At 49.2% G+C, this 22,701-nt stretch overlaps 2 protein-coding genes across 6 annotated transcripts; one reads left to right on the forward strand and one right to left on the reverse strand.

Moving 5' to 3' along the window:
• Positions 1–151: 151 nt before the first annotated feature.
• On the reverse strand, positions 152–8,945 carry PADI2 (peptidyl arginine deiminase 2). The gene is made up of 16 exons (XM_015882544.3): positions 8,371–8,945; positions 7,032–7,215; positions 6,873–6,942; positions 6,730–6,791; positions 6,515–6,632; positions 5,861–5,986; positions 5,030–5,208; positions 4,763–4,866; positions 4,567–4,678; positions 4,384–4,491; positions 2,719–2,870; positions 2,234–2,378; positions 1,819–1,912; positions 1,089–1,174; positions 791–916; positions 152–465 (listed from the first exon to the last, which is right to left on the reverse strand). The coding sequence occupies exons 1-16, from the start codon at positions 8,460–8,462 to the stop codon at positions 232–234; spliced, it is 1,992 nt and encodes a 663-aa protein (XP_015738030.1). The 5' UTR covers positions 8,463–8,945; the 3' UTR covers positions 152–231.
• On the forward strand, positions 5,084–21,735 carry LOC107323450 (protein-arginine deiminase type-1-like). 5 transcript variants are annotated; one of them, XM_015882553.2, is made up of 16 exons: positions 5,084–5,224; positions 14,191–14,365; positions 14,803–14,872; positions 16,152–16,213; positions 16,894–17,011; positions 17,372–17,497; positions 18,072–18,247; positions 18,332–18,435; positions 18,688–18,811; positions 19,216–19,323; positions 19,405–19,556; positions 20,335–20,479; positions 20,767–20,860; positions 20,933–21,012; positions 21,202–21,327; positions 21,425–21,735. In XM_015882553.2, the coding sequence occupies exons 2-16, from the start codon at positions 14,279–14,281 to the stop codon at positions 21,656–21,658; spliced, it is 1,806 nt and encodes a 601-aa protein (XP_015738039.1). In that variant the 5' UTR covers positions 5,084–5,224; positions 14,191–14,278; the 3' UTR covers positions 21,659–21,735. The 5 variants fall into 5 exon arrangements, with proteins under 5 accessions (XP_015738039.1, XP_085365391.1, XP_015738040.1 ...); XM_015882554.3 differs by lacking the exon at positions 5,084–5,224 and adding an exon at positions 12,010–12,262; XM_085509265.1 differs by having other exon boundaries at positions 20,767–21,012.
• The last annotated feature ends 966 nt before the right edge of the window (positions 21,736–22,701 follow it).

Consider the following 22,701-nt stretch of genomic DNA (forward strand, 5'->3'; position numbering starts at 1 on the left):
TTATCCGTAATTCTTATCCTCTTCCTTTTTGCAGACTAGGTCGCAGTGCTCGCCCATCGAAATGGCAGTGCCAAGGCCCGAAATGGCGCCCTCCCCTCAGTGCCGCCCTCATCCTCCTGCCGTCCTCACCATTATTAAGACACTCCCCGCCTCATTTCTCACAGCAAATTTATTAGTTCACCGCATTTAAAACAACACATGCTGACAGAGCGGGCCATAGGGGCAGCCTGCCTAGGGGGTGACGTGCCACCAGCGGAAGGCAAAGGGCCGGCGCTGGACGTTGGTGCCGCAGTGCACCTCCCCCAGCCGCCCGTGGTACGACGAGATGTCCTCCAGGAAGCAGCACCGCAGGCCCAGCGGCTCCAGGAGGCTGCGGACGTGGTGCTCCAAGCAGCACTCACCTCCCACCAGCGGCCCAAAGGGCTTCGGGATACCCAGCTCCTTGGACAGGATGAGCATGGGGACCTGTGGGGTGACAAAGAGACACCCAGCGACCCGCCTGGTCGGTCATGGAACCAATAATCCAAAGGCCTTTATAGCAGCTGCTGACCCTCATCCATTGGGGTCACCCCAAATTGCATCATGGTCATTACTCCCTCCCCCAGGAAATCCAGCACTGTCAAGCTCAGATGGGGATATTTTCCCTTTCTGGACATGAAAATACTATGCTTTTTAGACATCCTTGGGGAGCAGGGGCTCATGGCTGGAGGCTTAGCTGCTTTTCCTCTCCATAACTCAGAACCCACAGCCACTGGCTGAAGGGGACACGAGCAGCAGGGACACCTCTCACCATGTTGGGAAAGTATGGCATGGCCTTGCCCTTGTCGAGCTTGAAGAGGGCTGGAACGTCAATGATGTCTTCCTCTGTCAAGCCCAGTTCTTTCTTGAGGATGTCCCTGTTCCAGTCAATACAGCGCTGGAAGGAGTGGAGAAGAAGGGACCAGGGTGATAAGCAGGCAAGCAAGGTTCCTGAGAATGGCTTTTAGACATCGTCTCACCCAGAAGGAGAGTAACTAAATGCAATTTCTCCCTTGAGAGTTGTGCCATTATCACAAGAAACACCGGTTTTCAGAAATATGGACTGTTACCTGGACATATTGATTCTGCTGCATCATGATGCCATTGGAAAGGACCTTGTTAATGGTCACCCGTTTTGTGTCTGTCCCTGAATACCCTACAAATACAAACCCCAACAGGGGATATACATATCACTAATAGAATAACAGTTTTTGTGCAACCCAAGCTCCATAAAATTGGAGGTATCTCCTCCACAGAAGCCAAATCAAAGGGCAGACTCCCGGGGGGCCCCATGGTGTCCTTCTCTGATCTCAGTGCATACAGATGAATTTCATCTCAAGCAAAACTTTGATCAGAGGCTGCCCAAACTGGCTGCCAGTCCAGAGTGACTGGAATGTATCTGGGGTGACACGAGACCCCCCAATGTGTCACTCTGCTGGAGCTGGCATTTACGGAGATCTTCCGTCCCACTCCACCAGCATCCTCTCGATGCACAGGGCTTTATCCCATCCCACTCGCCTTCCCAAAATAGGGCTTGAGGGTGGGCAGGCATCTTGCTGCAAGGACAGGCATGCCAGCCCCTCTTGCCAGCCCTGAAGGGCAATGGAATGGGAAAATGTCCCCTTCCTCACATTCCCAACTCATGCACGTTGCTCTAGGCACGTTGAGTGCTGCCGCCCTTGGACTGTCCTGCCCTGCATCAAAGCTCAACTTTTATTTTAGGGACAGGGAACAACAGGCTTCCACCCACCCTGGCTGGGATTTGCACAGCTCCCCCCAGGCTGCCTGCTGCACACTTGCCTTTGAACATAGTTGCTTCACCCAGACCCTCCTTCTGCTTCTGCCGAAAGAGCTTGTAGCATGCTGCAGGGCTGGCCATCAGCATCCGAAATCGCTGGGGGAAGCAGGAGGAAGAAAGGTCACCAAAAGGAGCTCACCCCAAAGCACCATGTTAGTCCTTCTACCTGTGAAAACTGCCCCTGCAGGTTCATTTTTGGCTTTGTGCAGGAAGGTTGAGGTTAAGTTCTTAAACATAAAGACTTTTGCTGTTAGTTAAGAATGTATCTTCTTGTGGCCTGAGCCCTCCTTCTAGGGACATGGGAGAGAAGCCAAGGAAACACCAGCTTGGACTCAAGGAAATGAGCTTTGGGATTTTCCCTGATGGGATTAGTTACCCAGAGGGGAAACCATAGAACAGCAGAGGATTTTGGGGTACCTTTGCATCAGGGCTGGGCACAAAAGTGACAAACTCATTGACATGGCCCATGGCCAACCAGTCAGAGAAGAGTTCCACAGGAGCCTGCACCTTCTGGGCGAAGAGGAAATCCCGTACCACTCTGGTCATTCTCCTTCCTGCAGGGCTGGAGGCAAAGTCATGGAATCATTGGAAAATAGTAAGATCATCAAGTCCAACCACCAACCCATCACCACTGTGCCCACTTATCTATGTCCCTCAATGCCAGTGACCCCTGAGGGGGGGGATAAGGGGAATAAATATTTATCCATCACTATGCACATGCACACAAATTTCCCCCAAGATGGAAGAAATGAAGGCAGTGAAATTAAGCACACCAGCACCATAAGAGGATAATTCACAGTTGGTCTTTGAATGGCCAGGTAAGTGGCTTAATATGTTTTTTGATGGTACTTAGGGGTACCTGTAATTCCTTTGCCCCCAAACACAGATTTCCCATCTCTTACGTGGGGAAGCTGCTGCCAATGAGGATCCTTCCCAGTGGATACTCCTTCCCCGCTGCAGTGACAGGTGGGCTCACCTCTAAGTTGCCAAAGGAGTCAAGGCTGGAGATGGCCTTGAAGAGAGGCTCTCTGCGTACATAGCCAAAATCAGGGCCCTGCAGGAAGGGAAATGGCTGTGGGCATCGCCCTGGGTCCCTCTGTGTCCTTATCTCTCCTGCTGGGCTCATATATGCTCCAGCAGGTGAAAATACTGAGGGGGAGATGCAGCCCTAAAGGAAAAGCAAGAGAGTGAGAGTCCCTGGGGCATCTGGGCTCAGTAATAAATGGTGAATGCTAGAAGTGTGGGTCTCTGCTATCTTGCAGCTGCTGTTTAAGCGTCCATGTTAAGCTAATTAGATTCTGGGGCAGCCATAAAGTAGAGTTTCTGGCTGGCTGGTGCAGAGTGGGATGAGCTCCAGTCCCTGAAGGTAAATCCTCCCCAGGCATAAGAGCCACCCGAAGGGGTAGGCTTTGCTTAAATCTCATCTAAGCCTGATTTTCAGGACTGAATATATCAGGGATTTGAGGTGTTGGGTGATTAACCTGTGGTGCCACTGATGGATTGTGCCAGGGGCTAATGGCCAAGGGAGAGATTGTAGTCCTACAAACAGGGTGAAAGTGGCACTGGGGCCCTAAGTCTTGTCCTTGCTCTCTGTTTCAAGCCAGTGTGGGTCTGGACAGGATCAGATAGCTGTTGTTTTCCATTAAATCTCTGAGTGTTGGGTTTCCTTAGTGGTAAACCATCGGAGTGTTCCAGTTAACACAGATTTCTCCTAATTTGCTGGAATGGACACAGGGGTGTTTGCAGTAAATGGATACGCACACAGTGTGCTGCTCTGTCCACACCAGCCCTGCACAGGCATCCTGCCAGGTCCAGCTTCAACTGGGTGCAGCAACCTCAGTGTCACCCCAAGGTGACAGAAATGAAGCAGGGAAGTGGGATGCAGGGATGTGCTTATGGGGAAAAAAAAAAAAAAGCCAGGACACCCAAGGGTATGTAATTATGGTCTAAGAGTTATTTTTTTGTTTATAAAAGTGGGATGTTTGACGAAGCTGGGAGAGGATGCACTGAGTATGCAACACCTGCTCCCACCCATTTCAATTAAGTGAACCACAGAGCCAGGAGGGTTCAGCTGTCTAGGTGCTGGTTCATCCCAGGTTTGTGGGCAGCATCTGAGCCCTATCAGTTCCAGAGGATTCTGACAGGCTAATTCCCTCCGGTCTCCTTTTTCCTTGGTGTGGGGTTGCGGGGCTTAGGCTGTGGCTGCCTGAGAGGAGGAGCTGCCCTATGTTTGGCTATACAGTCCTGTCTGAGACTGGGAAGATAACAGTGGGATTAGAGGAGACTCCAAAGCAGAAATTGAAGTGTAACATGTTGGCAGCTTCAGGGGCTGAAATTGCTTCTCTGAATATGAAGCAAGACAATTCCTAAAGAGGGAGGAGAGGAGCTCTGTAGGTTAGATTGGTTTTGGGGCTCGATCTCAAAGGTCATTTCCTACCTAAATGATTGCTCACATATTGGGAATGAAGACATACACCTCTTGGCTGAAGTCCTCTGCTTCATGCAGGGAAGAAATGGTGCTACACTCTCATCTTTCATGTAATTCATTATAATGCATGTGGGATTACCAGCAGCTCCTTTATGGGGAATTGCTCCAGCCCTGTGTCCTGGGGGGAGTCCAGCACCACTGCAAAGCTTTTGTGGGGGGCTTGGGTGTAGCCAAACTCGATTTCATCCTAAAACGGGAATGAAAACCCCCATGGGGCACATCAAGGAAGGAAGAATTTGCCCCCTCCCCTCTGCTCACCTACCTGCATCCAGCGGTCCCCACGGTTGATGTAGCCAAAGCAAACCTTCAGGTCACAGCCAGCCTTGTTGACAAGGTTTTTGATCTCCTTGATGTAGAGGTAGTTGTCCTTCACACTGGAGATGGGCAGAAAGGGGATGAGGACTGCTGGTGGGGCCAATGCCCATTTAGCCATTGAGACCTCATCACTTGGCCTATACCTGCAGACGAAGACATTCTCCGGTGCCAACGTGCTGGGCATCATGATCCATGGTGCTACCCTGAACACCACTGTGTCAGTGAAAATTGGCGACAGGGGGATTCCCTGGGGGGATGCAAGCAGAAATCAGGGACCTTCCCCTCCCAGTTTACCCCCCAAATACCCTACCCTGAGCTCATTTTAGGATAAGATAATAATCCTTTCCTCATCCCCATGGCCCTTGGGTTTTTTCATCCTTCTCCTGTCTCCTTTCAGTGGAGACCCCAACCTCAGCCAAGGTCTCCAGGAGGCTGACGTGGATGGAGATCAGCCCAGGGAAGGTCTCATCAGGAAACTGCAGCCCCTCGACGAAGAACTCGAGCTCAGCAGCTCCACCGGTATATTGCACAACGTGGCACAGCTTCCTCCTGCCCAACACGTGGACATAGTGCTGCCCGAAGAACGGGTCTGCAAGGACCAAAAGGTAATTTCAGCAAAAGCAGGTGATTTCCGGAATTCCTGGTGGGTTTGGACCTGTTCTGCTTGTGCACAAGGAATTTCCATCATCCTTTTATGCCAAAGGTTAAACTCTGTGGGTAGAAGCAAATACCTTGAAAGAGTAGCTTGGCGCTTGGGATTTTGTAATTGTGCACAAGGTGGGTGTCTGAAAGCCTGTCTTTGGATAGAGCCAGCATTGCAAAGAGATTCTCATGGGGCTTCTGCCCTGGCAGACCCCAGTCTGCCACCAAACCCTGTGCTGATGGATTTAATGAATTTAATGGCACATCTGTGTGGGCTAGGTCGGTCCAGGGAACAAAACACCACGTCCACAGCAGGGAACAAGGAGGGATAATATGTCTCAGAGCATGTTGCCTGCTCTGGATGTCAGGACGTGAGGGGTTTTTTGCTACTTCTTTGCTAGGTGACCTTGGATAAATGGCTTTACCACCGTATGTCTCTTGAGTTTTCCAATGGATAAATAAGATTCAAGGCTAGAAAGACCAAGGGAAGAAATGATGAGGGAACAAGGAAGTGCAGGCTGGGGAGCACGGACTGAACAAAATCAGTGATGGGAAGACAAGAGCTTGTGGAGATAAAACATCCCAAACCAAAGACTTACTCTGCATATGAAAGACCCCAACTTTGTCAGCATCAGACATGTGAACGTAGAGCACAATTTCATATCCCCGGGGCAGATGCTGTGGCCCTTCGATCCGTAACACCATCCGAGACATATCCAGCAAATCTGGGTGCATACAAGAATAAACCTGGGTGCAGCTCTGCTGCGCTGTGCCCAGCACTGTGTGCTTTCCTTGCCACCAACCTTGCCATGCATGCTGGAATATCATCCTGCAGCCCTGCTAGCAAGGCTTGTGGCTTTTGCATGGCACAAATACCTTTATTTTATTTTTTCTCCCTGGCACAGCCAGTCCCTGGCCTCAGGAAGTCGATGGGCACTGGCTTGGCATGGTTTGGTTTTGCAGGAACAGGCGTGTATTCCTGGCTGCCTGGCCCCAAGCATCCCTTGGCTGAGTCCTGCTGTTTTTTTGGCCATGCTCTGTGCCCTGGCATGACCCCCAGGCGGTAATTAAAACAAAATATGAGGATGGGAGCATGATCCCACATAGGGAGCTTACTCAGCAGCGTGTCTGAGTCAGGGCAGAGAGTAACCAATTCCCAAGCAAGCCTTTGTGCCCCCAAAAAATTAAAGAGGGGGGAATAGCTGTGATTTTGCTTTGTTTTTGAAGTGGAGCTGGGACTGGGGCTACGTTACCTTCTTTGCTGAATACCCTTTCATCGTCACAATCTGGGGCAGGGCTCAAGGGGCTGTCTCTGTCGCAGGTGACCAGCAGGATGGCCCCATGTCCCTCAGGTCCCCATGTCCAGCTGGCCTGTAACACCATGCCAGGGCTCAGTGGGATAGGGATGCTCTGTCTGATGACAAGGCTCCTGCAAGATACAGGACTTCCCATGCAGCTGGGTTATTACCTTGTTGGGGTTGTTCTTTTCCACCATGCCATCTCGATCTGCGTCGACGTCCAGGGAGATCCCTGAGTCCAAGATAGGGCACATGATGTAAATGACCCCCTCCATCTAGCGAACCTGCTCATAGCTGTAGCCTTCATACTCACCAATGCCAGTGAGGAAGACCCTGGCTTGGTCAATGGGCTGTCCTCCCTCTGCATAGAAGATGACAATTACCTGGAAGACCCAAATCCCCTCACTTTTAGAAGGATGCAATCCGCCTCCAGCCAGGAAAGGGGTCCAGCATCCAGCACACTGATTCTTACCTTATTGTCATTGACTTCAGTGCTGGCCCGGTTCATGCTGAACCTCAGCACTGCCCCCTCATTCAGTGGCCAGTGTGACACACCAGGCAGTAGTCCTGGCTCAGCTTGGCCCCGAAAAGCCACCTCCACGTTCACCCCCTCTGTGTGCTTCACCCCAAAGGCGACTGCCCCAGCTGGGGCTGCCCTGCAAACAAGGCATCCTATTTTCAAAGGTCTGAGCACCCTATTTTCATTGGTCTGCAGATCTAGAGCCCAAAATCACCCAATTGTAATTAATCTCACCACCCAAACTGCATGACTCTGTGCTCATTACCACCTCCTTTCTACCTTTCTTTGCTGCCTGGGAATGTTTTAAGTGATCTATTTTTTAGTGCAGAACATGCTGTTTTAGCAAAATGACTATATTGTAGGCTTTGGTGCAGATTGCCATTTTCTGTAATTACAGCCAAAGCATTCTGTGCTGCTTTAACCTAACAGCCCAGCTTGGTGTGCACTTTGAGTCTGTGTTTGTTTGCCAAATAGAGTTTCCCAGATCAGAGAATTTTACCATGGGAAACTCTAATTTTGGGGGTGATTTTATTACATCGAAAGCACCACTTCCAGTCCAAATTGCTTTTCCCTTGCATCCCCTTCACTTCTCCCATTCCTCATTTCTCATTAATCTGGGTTTATTATTTTTGGGCTCCTGAAATCCAGGCTCCCTTTGAGCACTGACATCCGAGCACTGGCACAGGATCACTGTTACAGCATCATTTATTGGGATTCTGAGCGTGGAAACCTGAGAGCCAGCTTGATGCTGCCCGGGCATTTCTTAAATTGCTCCTTTCTGTTTAATTACCCATGCAAAACTCATAGTTTGTGAGCCTGGGGAATCCCACCGGGAGGAGGTTGGACCCAGAGGGAATCCAGATGCGCTGTTCAGCTTGAGATTTGCAAAAGCAGCTGGTTGAGCACAGGGATCAAAGCATGTCTCCTTTATTTTTCTTGCAATTACCTTGAAGGGCAGCATTGGAATTGTTTTAGGGGGTTACATGGCAAGACACAGATCGTCCCCAGTTTCTGCTTTCCTTCCCTCTCCTTTCCATTCGTCCCCATGTGTACTGCTTGAAATGCCCCATCCCTGCTGATCTCAATGCTCTCCAGTAATTTTCTGAGATATGGACCAAACCCTTGCAAACCCATGCACATGCTGATGCTTGAAGGGTTTGGGAATTTGTGCAGCTTTGCAAAGCCCATTGAGGATTTGTGCAGATGGATTGCATCAAATCACCAAACTGTGGCTTTGGAGGGAATTTGCAGAGGGAGAAAAGGGGGTTGGGGGACACCACACCCCACTCACCCATAGACGTCGGTGGCGATGTGGGTGCCCAGCACACACAGTGCATGGATGCGGCTCCCAGGCTGCAGCCGCAGTGTGCGCTCCCACGGCATCTCGCTGCCGGGACACCCCAGTGATGGGCACACTGCAGAGCGTCTTCCTCCCTTCCTCCTCTTCCTCTTCCTCGACCAACCCCCCACAGTGAATCAATCCACCTTCAGAACTCTCAGTGCTTGTGATGCTGACTATGAAGCCCTCACTCCAATACAGGACCCTCCAGATCCACAGGAAAATGATCTCAGGAGGGAGGGAAGGGATGGGAAGGGAGGGCAGCTGGCTTGGTGCCACCCCACTCCCAGACCCATGCACCAAAATGGGACAATCCTCTCAACAGGGAGAATGCAAGATGACCTCAGAGGCATTTTTGCAGCAGCACGTTGGGGTTTGCAACCTCCTCTGCCTTCTACACCCCTTCCTGCTCTCTAGGGAAAATATTAGGGAGGAAGACACAAAATTTCCCAACCCCGAGGCTAGAGCAGGGTGCTACCCAGCCTATTTTCAGCTCGCGTCCCTTTGCCCAGCTCGGCGCCGTGGCCAGGCACGCCGACAGCCCACGTGGGCGTGTTCATCCCTGAGCTGAATATTCATGCTGGAAACCAACCTTCTGCCCCAGATTTTGGAAGAACCTACTGGAAGCAATTAGAGAGAGGAGCAGAAAGGGTTGGTTTGATCTGCCCTTTTTGCATTGCTTTTGGGCTTTTCTTTTTTAGCTCTCTCTTCTCTCCATGACCGGGCCATAGGAAATGAGCTTAGATCCAGTTTCCCATCTGAAGCGAATTCTTTTTATATCCTTTTTCCCATGACCTGAGCAAACAAGGGTTTTGCAAAAGGAGCAGTTTTGCTGCTCTTTCTTGCACATGCAAAAATAAACTTGTTTTCTTATTAAGAAAACAACCCCAAACACCTCCCACCATGCACAAAGACCCCAGGATCACCCCCCCCCACACACACACTTGCAGTTTTTAAGTCAGCAGGAGAATTTCCATCTGCTCACAGGTTTTCTGTGACTTTATGTAGAAATAGGTGTATTTATAGCAAGTCTTATATAGCAAGTCTCAAGGTCTGTGCAAGGCTATAGGGCTCTTTGCAAGCTGTTGGGGGCTTCTACAAAGCACCTTCTCCCAGCAATACCTCTATAAGGGGAGGAAAGACTGGGGGAATCTCTGCTAAGAGGTGATTGTTCTGAGGAACGGGATTTTACAACAGGTAGAAGCTGCTGTGTGCTATCAGGTGGGAGATCAGAGCTGGTGAACCATCATGGGACGTGTGTGCAAATATAAATATTCACTTGCTGATGTCTGGAGGCTTGTGGTTTCGCTGCTATAGTCAGTCTGGTCAGAGGAGTTCTCTGGTTTTTAACAATCAGATTAGGAACTGCTCCGCATAAGCATCCTCACTGCTGACAGATCTCTCCCTGTCCTAATTTTCGGGGGCAGGGAGCAGATAGCAGCACAGAGCATGCAAACAGCCCCAGCAGCTGCTCTGTGTGGGCTCTCATGCACAGAGCTTTGCAGCCCTGCAGGCACGTGCATAATATCAAGGAGTAGGAGGGAGACGTGAGGGACCCCGTGGCATCTGCTCAAAGTGACATTTTGTGATGAGGAGGTGCAAACACATGCCTGTCCATGCAGAGGCGATGCCTGGTTTTATCACTTCTCAAAGCATTTTTTGCTGGGATGCAGTGCCTGCTGCAATGCATGGGATGCTCCTGAGCACAAAGCCTCATGCAGACAGGAGCGGGACTTGATAACTGGTTCGATGCCTTCCCCTGTTGCCAGTAATTAGTCTGACAAGGCTCTCAAAGTTTGCTGTCTGCAATTACACATGCAGAGTAATAAATGAGGTGTAATTATCGGCTTAGGGAGATTATCAAACTTTCCTTGACAGAGTGGCAGTGCAGGAAGGGTGAGAGGGGAAAAGATGCCCTGTGGGATCTGGGATGGTTGTGGGGGGTCCTGTCCTGCCCTGTAGTGGATGAAAGGATCCAACTTGAGGGGAACAAAGTGAGGTCACCCCAAAACCAAGAGGCAGTTGGGTCTGATGAAGAGGCACAGGGGGTTGTCAGTCATTTTACCATAAGCCTTAATGGCAGCCCCTTGGGACAGGTTATTAGTAGGGAGAAACACTCAGCCCTGAATGGGTCAGATGGCTTAAAAATGAAATTCTTATGCATGGACATGTGGTGCCCAAGCCTTGGGAGCCAGAAACCTCCATCCTCTGCCTGCCTGCAGATTACAGAATGTACAGCATGGCCCCGAGGGGCTGTAGGTGTGTTCCCTGTCCAGCATAGGGCTCAAACCAGCTGAGCAGGATGCAGTGCCAAAATCACAGCAGGCGGCAAGCTCAGCACTGTGCCCAGTCTAAACCAGTGCGACCACTGGGAAATACAACTTCAAGCTTTAGATAGATATCTTTAAAATAATAATAATAATAAAAATAGATATGGCCTTGTCCCTCATTGAGGATCTTGTGATGAATCTGCTTGACAGCAACTTGATGGGCCTTAGGGATACAGAAGTCCTTAAAACTTTCTTACAGTAGAATCTGTGAGCCAGCACAGCTCCAGTATGCAAATAGCACTCTTTGTAAATCTATGAACATCACGAGTTTGTCTCATGCCAGGTTCAGGACATGTGATTTTACCCCAGATCCCAAGCCAAAGTTTTGGAGAAGCTAAAAACACAACTAGTGTTCCCTTCTCAAGCATCCAGGCCACCTGGTCAGGCTCTGCTGATTGTATTAACGCTGTGCCAGCATGCAGTCCTCTCCATCCATTTGACATGCCTGCATCCCAGCCCAAGCTCCCTCCTGGAGGAGCACCAAGACCCACCTCACCTGGATTTCCTCTTGGCTGGCTAGTGAAGTCCCCTGGCATTGCCCGGAGAGAGATGGCTGTCTCCAGGTAAAGCCATTTCTTCTGGCAACCAGTACATGGGATCTTCCAAAAAAAAAAACCCCAAAAGAACCCAAAACCCAACACCACCAACAACAAAGCAACAACAACAACAAAACCCACAAACCAACCAAAAAATAAAATAAAATTCCTCAAATGCCTCATGCAAACAGAACACCCAAGAATCCCTAATTTCCACTGGAAGCCACATGCCTTGTTTTGCTTTCTTTTTTCCTTTGCCTCCCTGCTTACCAAATAACCAGTTCTCCCTGCACCCACTGCTACCCAGCAGTTGTTAGGAAGGGAAGGACCAGCCTGAGCAAACATTTCCTTTTGCTGCAGCCTTACACAGGCATTGCCCTAATGGGGTAGCTGGGGCTGTGAGTCACCACATGGAAAATTTGGGATGTTTTAAAGAAAATGCATCATTCTAATGATACCATTATTATAATAACGCTAAACAACCATCTTGCATAACAAGAGGGGTAGAAATGCTTAATGCATAATGCTTTGGAGTCCTTATATGGAACCATAAGGGAGGTGAGAACAAAAAGGGGAGAGTGAGCCCTGAAAGCTGAGTGCTGTGCATCCCCCACCCTGTCCTGCCCTGTACCCCCTTCCCAGCCCCGCAATTACCACCCGGCCCCAGGGGCTGTCTTATCGCCAGCATCACAGAGCAGGGCGGCAGCTTTGCGGATGGTGGAGGTGGGGACGGCAGGGTCCCCAGTCCACCACATCGTCATCGAGGGATGGGAGGAAGGAGGAGTTACATTCCCCAGCCTTTTAATCCTGTCGTGCTGGTTCACCTACAAAGCTGGGCAACCAGGCAGCAGCCTCCTTCACATGCAGCCGCCGTCCCCAGTACAACATGTCCCAGCGCCAGGTCGTGCAGATGTCTACCAGTCATGCCAGCTACGGGGTCTGCGTACTGGGCACCGAGGTCTTCCTTGACACCCACCGGTAAGGCTCGGGGTCAAGGAGCAGCCATAGGGATGATGGGTTTTGGAGGCAACCAACGGCTTTGTGTGTTTTTGGTCTTTGAGAAGGGTGTTAAGGGGGAAGATCTCATGGTGGTTCCACATACAGGTGCATAAAGGACATGTGCCTGTAGGTCTGCTTTAGGATGCCTGAAGGAGGGATGTTGAATCCAACAAAAGCAAGGCGTCGAAGTGTAGCCGAGCAGTGACGACTCACAGGCAAAGCCCATGCACACCCCAACTAAGTGGGATCTATTTCTGGCAGAGAGAGCATTGGGCAACAGCAGTTCAAGATGAGCAACTTGTTCAGAGCTAATCTGGGTTAAAGAACAAATGTGTGTCTCAGGCATAAAAAATCCATGAGCGGGTTTGCATAGTTGACGTAATGAGAAGAGATTTTTCTGATGTTAAACATAGGGGTTGCTTTATTGCTCAGATATGGGGCTGTATTTATCCTCCTCTTACATTGTCATTATTTAATAAATTACATCCATAATGATAGCGACTACAGGCCAAGCCAGTTGGGATCACAGTTGGGGCAATTATTTGGGTTGTATATTGGAGCTGTGCCGGGAGGTGCTGACATCCCCCCAATGAGGCTGCTCTTAAAACATACTAGTTTTACCCTCAGCCAAATGGGAATACATAAAACATATCACTTGAGTTATTTTTTCTCAATTTGAACTCAAAGCAAGCTCAATACCATTTAAGCATAAGTCTCAAAAGGAGAAGATTTGGCTCCTTGGTAGCAAATCTGAGCTTTGGTCCTAAAGATGTATAGCAGATGCTCTTTCAACATCAGGGCTTGAAAAATAGGAGGAGTTCTATACCTACAGAACCCTCTCTATGCTGTAGAAAATTCAGTGATGGACACTGTGGATTGGACTGGTCTGGGACAGAAAATAAAGTGCAGTGGAAGTCTTGTGCTCAGTGAGCTTACATCTCAGCATGGCAGTGCAGAGGCTGTGAATGCACAGTTAATAGACCCAAATTTGAGAAGTCATGGCATGCAATGTATGGGTAGACTGCAGGTAGACTTGCTACATTGCACGCTAGTAAACACATGGCATGACAAGTGGGATGATGCTTTAATCTTCCTATACAAGCTATTGCAGGCATCAGGGATACCATGCCAAGAGCAACATCAGGGATGTCTTCTGCATTGTTTTCTCCCTGCTAAAATTTACAACCGTGTCCTTCTCCATGCGTGGCTGGAGAGGTTGGCTCCCTGCAGCAGACAGGTTGGAGCACTCACACAGCCTGTGTGGAGGTGCTGGAGCTGTAATGAGCATGTAGGCAGCACTTCAAAGGCCAGGGAAGTCATACAGGTGAGTGAAGGCTCCCTGTGCTCCAACTCAAGTTCTGCTCCACTTCGGGTATCTCTTGGGTCAGTGGGTGGACTGACAATAACCAGCACCCCAGTGAATGACAGCAAAACCAGCCCCAATCTTGGTCAGGGTTTTGTGGTGGGATGCTGAAATTTTGGGGGTTCTCTTCCTGCTGGTGAGGGAGGTTGGGTGCCTCGGCTTCAGAGACGTGCAATCGGGGCTTAACCACAGACGGATGTGATGGCACTCTGCTTGCTCAACTCTGCCACAGAGATAATGCTTATAAAATTAATGCATTTCATCACCTGAAGATGGTTTCCAAGACCATCTTCAGGTCTTGGCCAGTTAAGACCCAGTTAAGGCTGGACTTTCATAGAATCATAGAACAGCTTGGATTGGAGGGGGCCTTAGACATTATCTATTTCCAACTTCTTGCCATGAGCAGGGTGGCCACCTACTTGATCAGGCTGCCAAGGATCCCATCCAATTTTAATTCTGGGGAGCCCATTTCAGTAAATTGGGTCCACAGAGAAGAAGAGGAAAGAAAACTCAGCCCATGACTCCGTGCTGCCCTCTGTTTCAGATCTACCCCTAAAGGTGCCACATCATTTGATGTTCATGCCACGTCTGCTGTCACAGTCCACATCATCCACAGCCCCGTGACAAAACCCATGCTTAACTCCAGATGGCCACTGGATCCCGATATAGAGATTGTAGTGACCATTGGTGTCACCAGCAAGACTGTCAATGACAATAAGGTTAGTTGCTTTTTATGCACTGAATCTGGAAATATTCAGTTTTCCAAGGAAAGTAGGAAAAATGATGGGCAGGCTCAAGTATTTCTAGGTAATGCTGACATCACACATGTTTCTATAGAATAAACTCAAACTTACACACAGAATTGTGCAATACAAAGTGAAACTAAGAAGGAGAAGATGAAGGTTGTTGCAAAAGCCAGTGTCAGGAACTCCATGTCAGGCAAAACCAATACTCAAACTTTATATTTACCTATGCCTGTTTTTGTGATGAAGCAGGCAGAAATTATTTGGTTGAACCATGATTAAAGCAGCAGGACACTGATGAACCTTTGAACACCCTGTTGTATGGCATTGCTGGATAAACATACTGAGTGGAAAGACCTATTCAGCATGAAGAGACATAGGACTTGGGTCACAGTCTGGTGATGTCTTTGCAGGTTAAGATTTCATACTATGGACGGGAAGAGAATGAGATTGCAGTGGCTTGGTTGTACCTCACCTGTGTAGGTATGTATTATGACAGCACTCATCTGAACTTGGCCAACCCTTTCCGATGCCACAATCTCATTTGGTTCATGGGATGGGACTTAAATGGGGATGCAGGCTGCCCATGCACAACATGCAGCCAAGGTTTGGGTGTAGACAGCTTATGCTGTCAAGCAGTAGGGAAATAATTAAAATGTTCTTGTACTGCCTTACGTGGTGCAAAAAAGACACAGGTTGGGCCCTGTCCCCACCCAATGCACTCTATGATCAGTGTCCTTTGACCACCAAGACAATTTGATTGATGGAAGAGGATCCAAAGATGACCATCTCAGTCATCTTCCACTGGCAAACCCATCTTCAACTTCCAGTGTGGCTGGTGTGGAGGAATGGGCACAGAAGTGTAGTTGTCTGACCTATTTTAGGAGTTTAGGATGAGATGAATCATTCCCTTGAAATGCCTATTTTCCTCTGCTGACTACAAAGGGAGTCTAGACAACTAGTCTGGATACAGTCTTCCACTTGGATGGATTAATTATCCTAAATTTGGAATTTTCTGAAGTGCTCACATGATAGCCAGACCTGTGTCCTCAAGTCATGCACATGCTTGCCAAAATTGCCCCTGAAGATGGTTTCCCACATCCAATGGAGCCATCAAGGGCCACTGCTGTCCACAGAGCTTTGACCTTACAAAAGCTCATTGCTTGCTTGGATTTGTGACTTCATGTCCAAAATTTTGGGCCCGTCTTCTCCATGTTTAATTCTCTGAATCAAGAAGGACAGTTTCTACTTCAGCACCCACATTTTCCACATGCTGTCCCATTTGGTTTATATATTAAAATAAGCTTTATGTAGGGTAGAAATGAGGTTATTGGTAAACCTGCAATTTGGTCCAAGAACTCTCCAAGGATAAATCTTTCTCAAATGTTGCATCACCTCTAATAACTATTTAGTGTCTATTCACCCAATTCATGCCTTTGGCTTCATGAAAATATTCTGTGGTCAACATGAAATTGGTGAAACTGTTTCACCAATGATGAAATTATGAGGTTTCACCAATATGAACTGGTGAAAACAAGTGGGTATATCCTTGCTGAGGGACCCAAGATGGGAGAAGATAGTTGGAATGGGCAAAGCCATGAAGAGTTTGGGTTTACTTTTTACTGGCATGTTTTGAGGCAGTATTAGGGCATAAAGGTGGAGCTGGTGTTGAGTGACTCACTGCTGGTGTGGGGATGGGCCCAAAATGTCCACGACTGCTCATTCTCATGCCAATGGTTTCCTTCTTGCTCTGATATTTCAGATATATCCCTGGACGTGGACGTGAGCCGCAATGGCAGAGTGAGGAGCAAAGGGAAGGACAAGGTAATGGGAAACACTGCATGGCTTTAGCAACACAAGGAAGGAAAACACAGAAAAGTCTCCAGGAAGGAGAGAGATTTGGGTGGTGTCTGAAATAGGGAAAATAATGCTGTAAATTCTCAGACCTCTAATTGAGGAGGAAAACTTTTTTTTTTTTTATTTTGTGCCAAGATGTCTCACGTCTCCAGTGCAGCCCTAGGACTTTTTTTTTTTTGGCTGTTCCTTTTTGGATTTGAAACGTGCCACTGAATGACTCACCTGCAAGTTTAGCAAACAGCAAGAGATTTACCCCTTTGGCAAGAAATCTGCATATACCCAAGCACTTACGCCCAGATAATTAACTGCAGCCCGATCGGCAGCACAAACTGTACATCAAGATGAGATGCATTTCTAGAAATGGGATATTCTCTTTCAAATGAGGTCTGACAGATATAACATGGCTTGTTAGAAGATAAGATCTGTTTGAAATAGTCCTTGTTGGCTCGGCTGGAAGGTGACGTTAGGAAATTCAGTGGCTTGATAGCATCACTACCAAAGCTCTCCTGATTGCTCACTGTGGGATCTCCTCCGAGCATGGATGTGGTTGTGGCATTTTCCCATCACATCCACCACTGGTGGGGGGGGCTGGGAGGGAGGAGTTTTTCAGGATTTGCGCCCATCCCCATTGGATGTCTCTCCTCCAGGCCAAGTGGACATGGGGACCAGATGGGCAAGGAGCTGTGCTGTTGGTCAACTGCGACAAGGACAGCCCCGGCACAGTGGGGACAGACTGCAGCCAGGTGGACATATGTACCCCTGCAGGTAGGGCTCATCCACGAGGCTCATTCTATCTCATTGGGGTGTTTTGCAGTATCTCTATCCTTCTCATTTGTGATCCTGCTGATGGTGAAATGAGCTGCAAAAATAGTATCAGACGCTTGCAATGCAATTAGAGATAGCAACAGCATTACCTGTTCCTCCATTGCAACAGAAATTGGCTCTTTTCCACTACTCCTTCCCTGTTTTAATTTCCTGGACATCCCTATAAAAACACAATGAGCGTCATCCCAGCAGGCTTGCCCTATAAATCCAATTATGACTGAAGGATGGCAAAACCCACAGGCCGCACTGGAGGCAGGAAACCTCCCAACATCCCCTCTCTCTGTCTCCTTTCCCCCATAGACCTGCAGGACATGTCTGTGATGCTGCTGCGGATTCAAGGTCCCAGCAGTGTCTTTGCTAACTACCAGCTTGTCCTGCATGTCTCCGAGTCAGATGCAGACAAAGTGCGGGTTTTCCATGCAGTCCGTGAGTATTTCTTCCTTTCTTCCTTCCCAGATATTGATGCCAACACATTGTGACCCCAGTGAGTAAACCCTTTCTCAGTAGGATTAAGGGCTAATGCCAGCACTCATTGGATACATCCATTTATCTCCAAAACTTGTTTAGAAGATAAGGCTATAGGGGGAATGTAAAGACTGTACAGGGAAAACTAATGAAAAAAGAGGCTGTTCAGTGGGATTACTGAAGTTTTGAGAATTTCATGGGGGGATAAGCACAGGCAGCAACACAGTTGCCAGGGCAGCCCATCTCATTGGATTGTGCTCTTCGCCTTTGAACACCCCAGTTGATGGTTCCCAGCAGTTCTCTGCGGAAAATCAGGTCAAGGAAGCCAGCTGTATCATTAGGTGCTTAACTTGAGACACGCACCTTGAAAGGGTTTGACCCGAGGGCATAGAGTCCTCTTTGTATGTGCAGATCAACTGTGTTCCTCAGAAAAGAGCCGGCACACCTGCTCTTCTGCAAACCACGCTGGCACCGTCACCTCCTCCATGGTGCCTCCTCTCACCCATGTGGGCTGGCTATTTTGATGTTTCTGCAGGCAGTGACTCACACCCCCAGTACAAACCCGTTTTGGGACCGGGCATGCTCTCCTACACGCTAGATTGTGTTGGAAGTGGAGAAAACACCTTCTACGTGGAAGGGTTGGCTTTCCCTGATGCAGGTTTCTCTGGGTTGGTTTCTATCAGTGTCAGCTTGCTGGAGGTGCACCATAAGGTACGTGGGATCTACCCTACCCCCGGCCCCACAAAGCCCCCTCTGGGGTTACCAACCACTTCTCCTGGTGGTTTACCCTTGTAGTATTCTCCTGGTACCCCCATTTTCACGGATACAGTGGTTTTCCGCATGGCGCCCTGGATAATGACACCCAACACCCAGCAGCCCCTGGAGGTGTTTGTCTGCAGGTAGGACAAATGCCATTCTATAGCTCTGCTGCCTTGGGGGCTCTCCATAAAGGATCTTTTATCCTTCCATGCCTTATGCGCAGTCTTTATGCATGCTGCGCAAGAGCCTAATGTTGCTGCTGCACTCATTGCAACCCCAAGAAGAAGGCTGGAGGACCTTTTCCAAGAGCTTGCGCAGAGCTGTTACCCAGAAATTGAATGTTTGGAGTGAGAGGGATTCTCGAGGTCCTTCACACCTTCTTCTCCCTCCAGCATCAAGAGGGGAATCAACTCCAATGAAGTCTTTCTGGAGGAGCTCCAGGCCTTGCTGAGGAAAGCCAACTGCAAGATGACCATCTGCTCTGAGATTGAAAGTCGCAGTGATCGCTGGATCCAGGTCAGCCCTCAATGCTTTTAATGCATGGCTCTTCAGGGGTTTCTTATGGGCTTGTGGGACGTCCTTGGGAGGGACCAGCTGCATTACTTGGAGAAGCATGCAGATGCTAAGAGATAAACCAATCAATCATGAGCTAAAACAGTGGGAGATACTGCTGGTAGTGGCAATCTGTACAGACAAGGCTGGGCCCCAGGGACCCAAGGGGAACCCATGGGGCACCGTAAGAGGTTCTTCAATGCAAGGACCCCAAAGAAGATTGCAAGAGGGACTGTATGGGACACTGCATGAACTGAACTGTGATAGGTCTGTCCCATATCTTGTTCCATTTTTACCATGCGCTTTGCCATATTGGCTCTCACACCCAGAAGCCTTTCTCCTTCTCCTCCTCCTCTTTCCCCCAACAGGATGAGCTGGAGTTTGGCTATGTGGAAGCACCACACAAGTCCTTCCCTGTGGTCTTCGACTCGCCCAGGAACAGAGGCTTGAAAGACTTTGCTTTTAAGAAGATCCTGGTGCGTTGGGGCATTATTATCAGTTTTATCCCCCAAAATCATCCTCAAGAGCTCCCCATCACTGCTCCCCTCTGTCCCCAGGGCCCTGATTTTGGCTATGTGACCCGTGTACCTCTTGGATGTGATGCCTGCAGTCTTGACTCCTTTGGCAACCTGGATGTGAGCCCTCCAGTGACAGTGCGAGGCAAGGAGTATCCTCTGGGACGCATCCTCATTGGCAGCCCCCTGCCCTGGTGAGACAGGAAAGCATCCAAAAGTGCTTTGCTACAAAAAATATTTGGGCTAAATGCCACCGAAGTGTCATTCTAATTGCAAACTTCACATGCAGACCATGTTGCTGCTCCTTCTCTCCTTGTAAAACCCTATTATTATTTCTCCTCTTCCCTTTCACCCTGAACCTACAGTACCCCAAGCATCACGCCTATATTTTTAGTTTTTCCTAATGAAAGGAAAAGCAGAGGAATTCAGCAAAGAGTGAAATCCTGAATAACTGGGAATTGTTTTCTGCTGTGCCCTTGGCACAGGGAACAACAACGTCCTGCAAAACCCTGCACAAAGGCATCTCTTCATGTGGACAAAAGACAGTGAGGCTGAACCTTGGGGTTTCAGCCAGGACAGCAAACGGAGCAGGCTATGCTGCTCCATCCTTCGCTTACCCTGTCAGGAAAATGGGATTTTCCCAGCCACACCAGGGCTGTAATTATCCGTTATTACAAGAAGTTATAATTAATGTTTTCTCAGCCTGCTGCTGGCTGTCTAGGAAAACGTAGGGAGGGATTTAGAGCACAGAGGGACAGGATGAGTTATATATCTCCATGTCTCTATCTCTATACCCCACACAATGTAGAAGTCTGGGATTAGATGTGGCCATCAGATCTGGTCAATTTATCACCTCTTCCCTTCTGAAGTGGGCTTAAATACTGATGATTCCCTTCAAAATTCCCCTTTTTCTCTGTGGGTTGAGCATTTTGGGGTGCGATCACCCCTGCTCCTTCCTGCCTCTGCCCCCAGGGCTTCCGGTCGTCGGATGTCAAAAGTGGTCAGGGATTTCCTTTACGCCCAGAAGGTGCAGGCGCCAGTGGAGGTCTATTCAGAGTGGCTGAGCGTGGGCCATGTGGATGAGTTCCTCACCTTCGTCCCTGCATATGACAGAAAGGTAATGACCCTATGTCTATCCCCACATCCTCAGCATCACACGATGATGCAGAAGGCCCTTTCATTTTGCAAGTCAGCAATAAAAAATGAAAAGCTTGTCTTATGAGGAAAAGGAAGGCTCAGCCCCATGAATGAATCACCTTCCTTTTGGGGTGGCTTCCTGGGAAGCAGTGAGTTTCTGGGTGTCACCCTATACACTGTGCAACCCTTGGGACTGGTGTTGGGTATGCATGGGTTGGCACATGAAAACATCCCACTGAAATCCCAAAAAATGTGTTAATCCTGCAGGGATTCCGGCTGCTCTTGGCCAGCCCCACTGCCTGCTTCAAGCTCTTCCAGGAGAAGCAGAGGCAGGGATACGGCGAGGCCACACAGCTTGTGGGTAAGGCAATGGGCAAGGGTGTCCCCATGTCACTGAGTGCCAGTGATGTCCCTCACCAACGTCCACATATAGGGATGGTGGGCAGCGAGCGGAGGAGCATTGATGACATCTTGGCAGACGAAGGGCTGAGGAATGACAACAAACATGTGCAGGTGGGCTGCAAAGGGGTTGAGCACACTTAGGTGCTGTCTGGGAACAGGATGTCATCCCAATGGTGTGGAACCAAAGGTTGCTTAGATGACTTCAGAAGGTTGCTCAAAAAGGATTCAGTGGGGGACATGGGGTGTATATGGCTTCCTACATGGGATTTGGGGTGGTGAGACAGGTCCTTCTCTGAACAGCGCTGCATTGATTGGAACCGCGACCTGCTCAAGCGAGAGCTGGGGCTGAGTGAACAGGACATCATTGACATCCCCCAGCTCTTCATCCTGAGGGGTTCCCGTGCAGAAGCCCTCTTTCCAGACATGGTGAGACCACCACCACCTCCCTCTTCCTCACCGTCTCCCCTCCACGCTCTGCTTGTTCACCAGTTGGGTGAAAAAACGACTTTTGGTCCGTCTCCAGGTGAACATGCTGGTGCTGGGCAGACACCTGGGCATTCCCAAGCCCTTTGGGCCGCTGGTGGCCGGGCAGTGCTGCCTGGAGGAGCGGGTGAGGGCACTGCTGCAGCCCCTGGGGCTCTCCTGCACCTTCATCAATGACTTCTTTTCCTACCATGTCCTTTCTGGAGATGTGCACTGTGGCACCAATGTCCGCCGTAAGCCCTTGGCCGTCAAATGGTGGCATGTGGTGCCCTGAGCTGCCCAGGAAGGGTCTCTGGTCCCTCCCAATGGGGGATTTGGAGCATCTCATAATAAAGTGTTTTGTCAATATGAGCACTGAGGGTACAGTTTTTCCTTGTGCTTCATCCTGTCACTGGGTTGGAATACTGTAGGAGACATTTTTCTTATGGATGCCATCTCCAAGCAACTGGAAGAGAATAATGTTGTCAGGAGTAGTCAGCATGGATCCACCAAACAGAAATCATGCTTGACCAACTTGATGGCCTCCTATGATATCATCGCTGGCTGGGTAGATGGGAGGAGAGCAGTGGACGTTGTTTACCTTGACTTAGCAAGGCGTTTGACACCATCTCCCACAACATCCTTGTTATGAAACTTAGAAAACGTGGAGTGGCTGGCAGAGCTCAGAGAGTGATCATCAGTGGTGCAGAGTCAGGTGGCAGGTCTGTAACTAGCTGTACTCCCCAGGGATTGGTGCTGGGTCCGGTCTTGTTCAACATCATTATCAACAACCTGGATGAAGGGATAGAGTTCACCCTCAACATGTTGGCTGGTGTCACAAAGCCAGGAGGATCAGCTGACACACCTGAAGGCTGAAGGCTGCCACTCAACAACAGCTGGGCAGACTGGAGAGTTGGGCAGGGAGGAACCTGATGAGATTTAACAAGTGTGGAGACTTGCACCTGGGGAGGAATAACCACTGTAGCAAAAATGCTAAGTCAGGGCCTGAAGCAGTGATGGAGCACCTGGTAGGAAGGCAGGGACAATCCAGGGGAGCTCAGGTGCATGCAATGTACCTGAATGACTGGAAGGGATGGAGCCAGGATCCACCCTTTCCCAGACCTCATTTAAGGGCTGGCAGTGGAAGCAAGGGGTTTCTGCTGGAGATCCTTGTGTACCTGAGGCCTTCTAGGGGTAAGTAGTTCTTTTCCTTTTTTTTTTTTTTTTTTTTTCTGCATTTGCTGTAGCTGAAGATTTTGCTGCCCCACTGTTACTGTGGTACTTTCCATCCCATTATAGCATTACAACTGCATGCATCAGTACGGGCTGGGAGCTGAC

Source organism: Coturnix japonica, chromosome 9 (genome assembly GCF_054131305.1).
Source record: "Coturnix japonica strain WE chromosome 9, WE-NBRP24, whole genome shotgun sequence".
In the NCBI taxonomy this organism is placed as follows: Eukaryota; Metazoa; Chordata; class Aves; order Galliformes; family Phasianidae; genus Coturnix; species Coturnix japonica.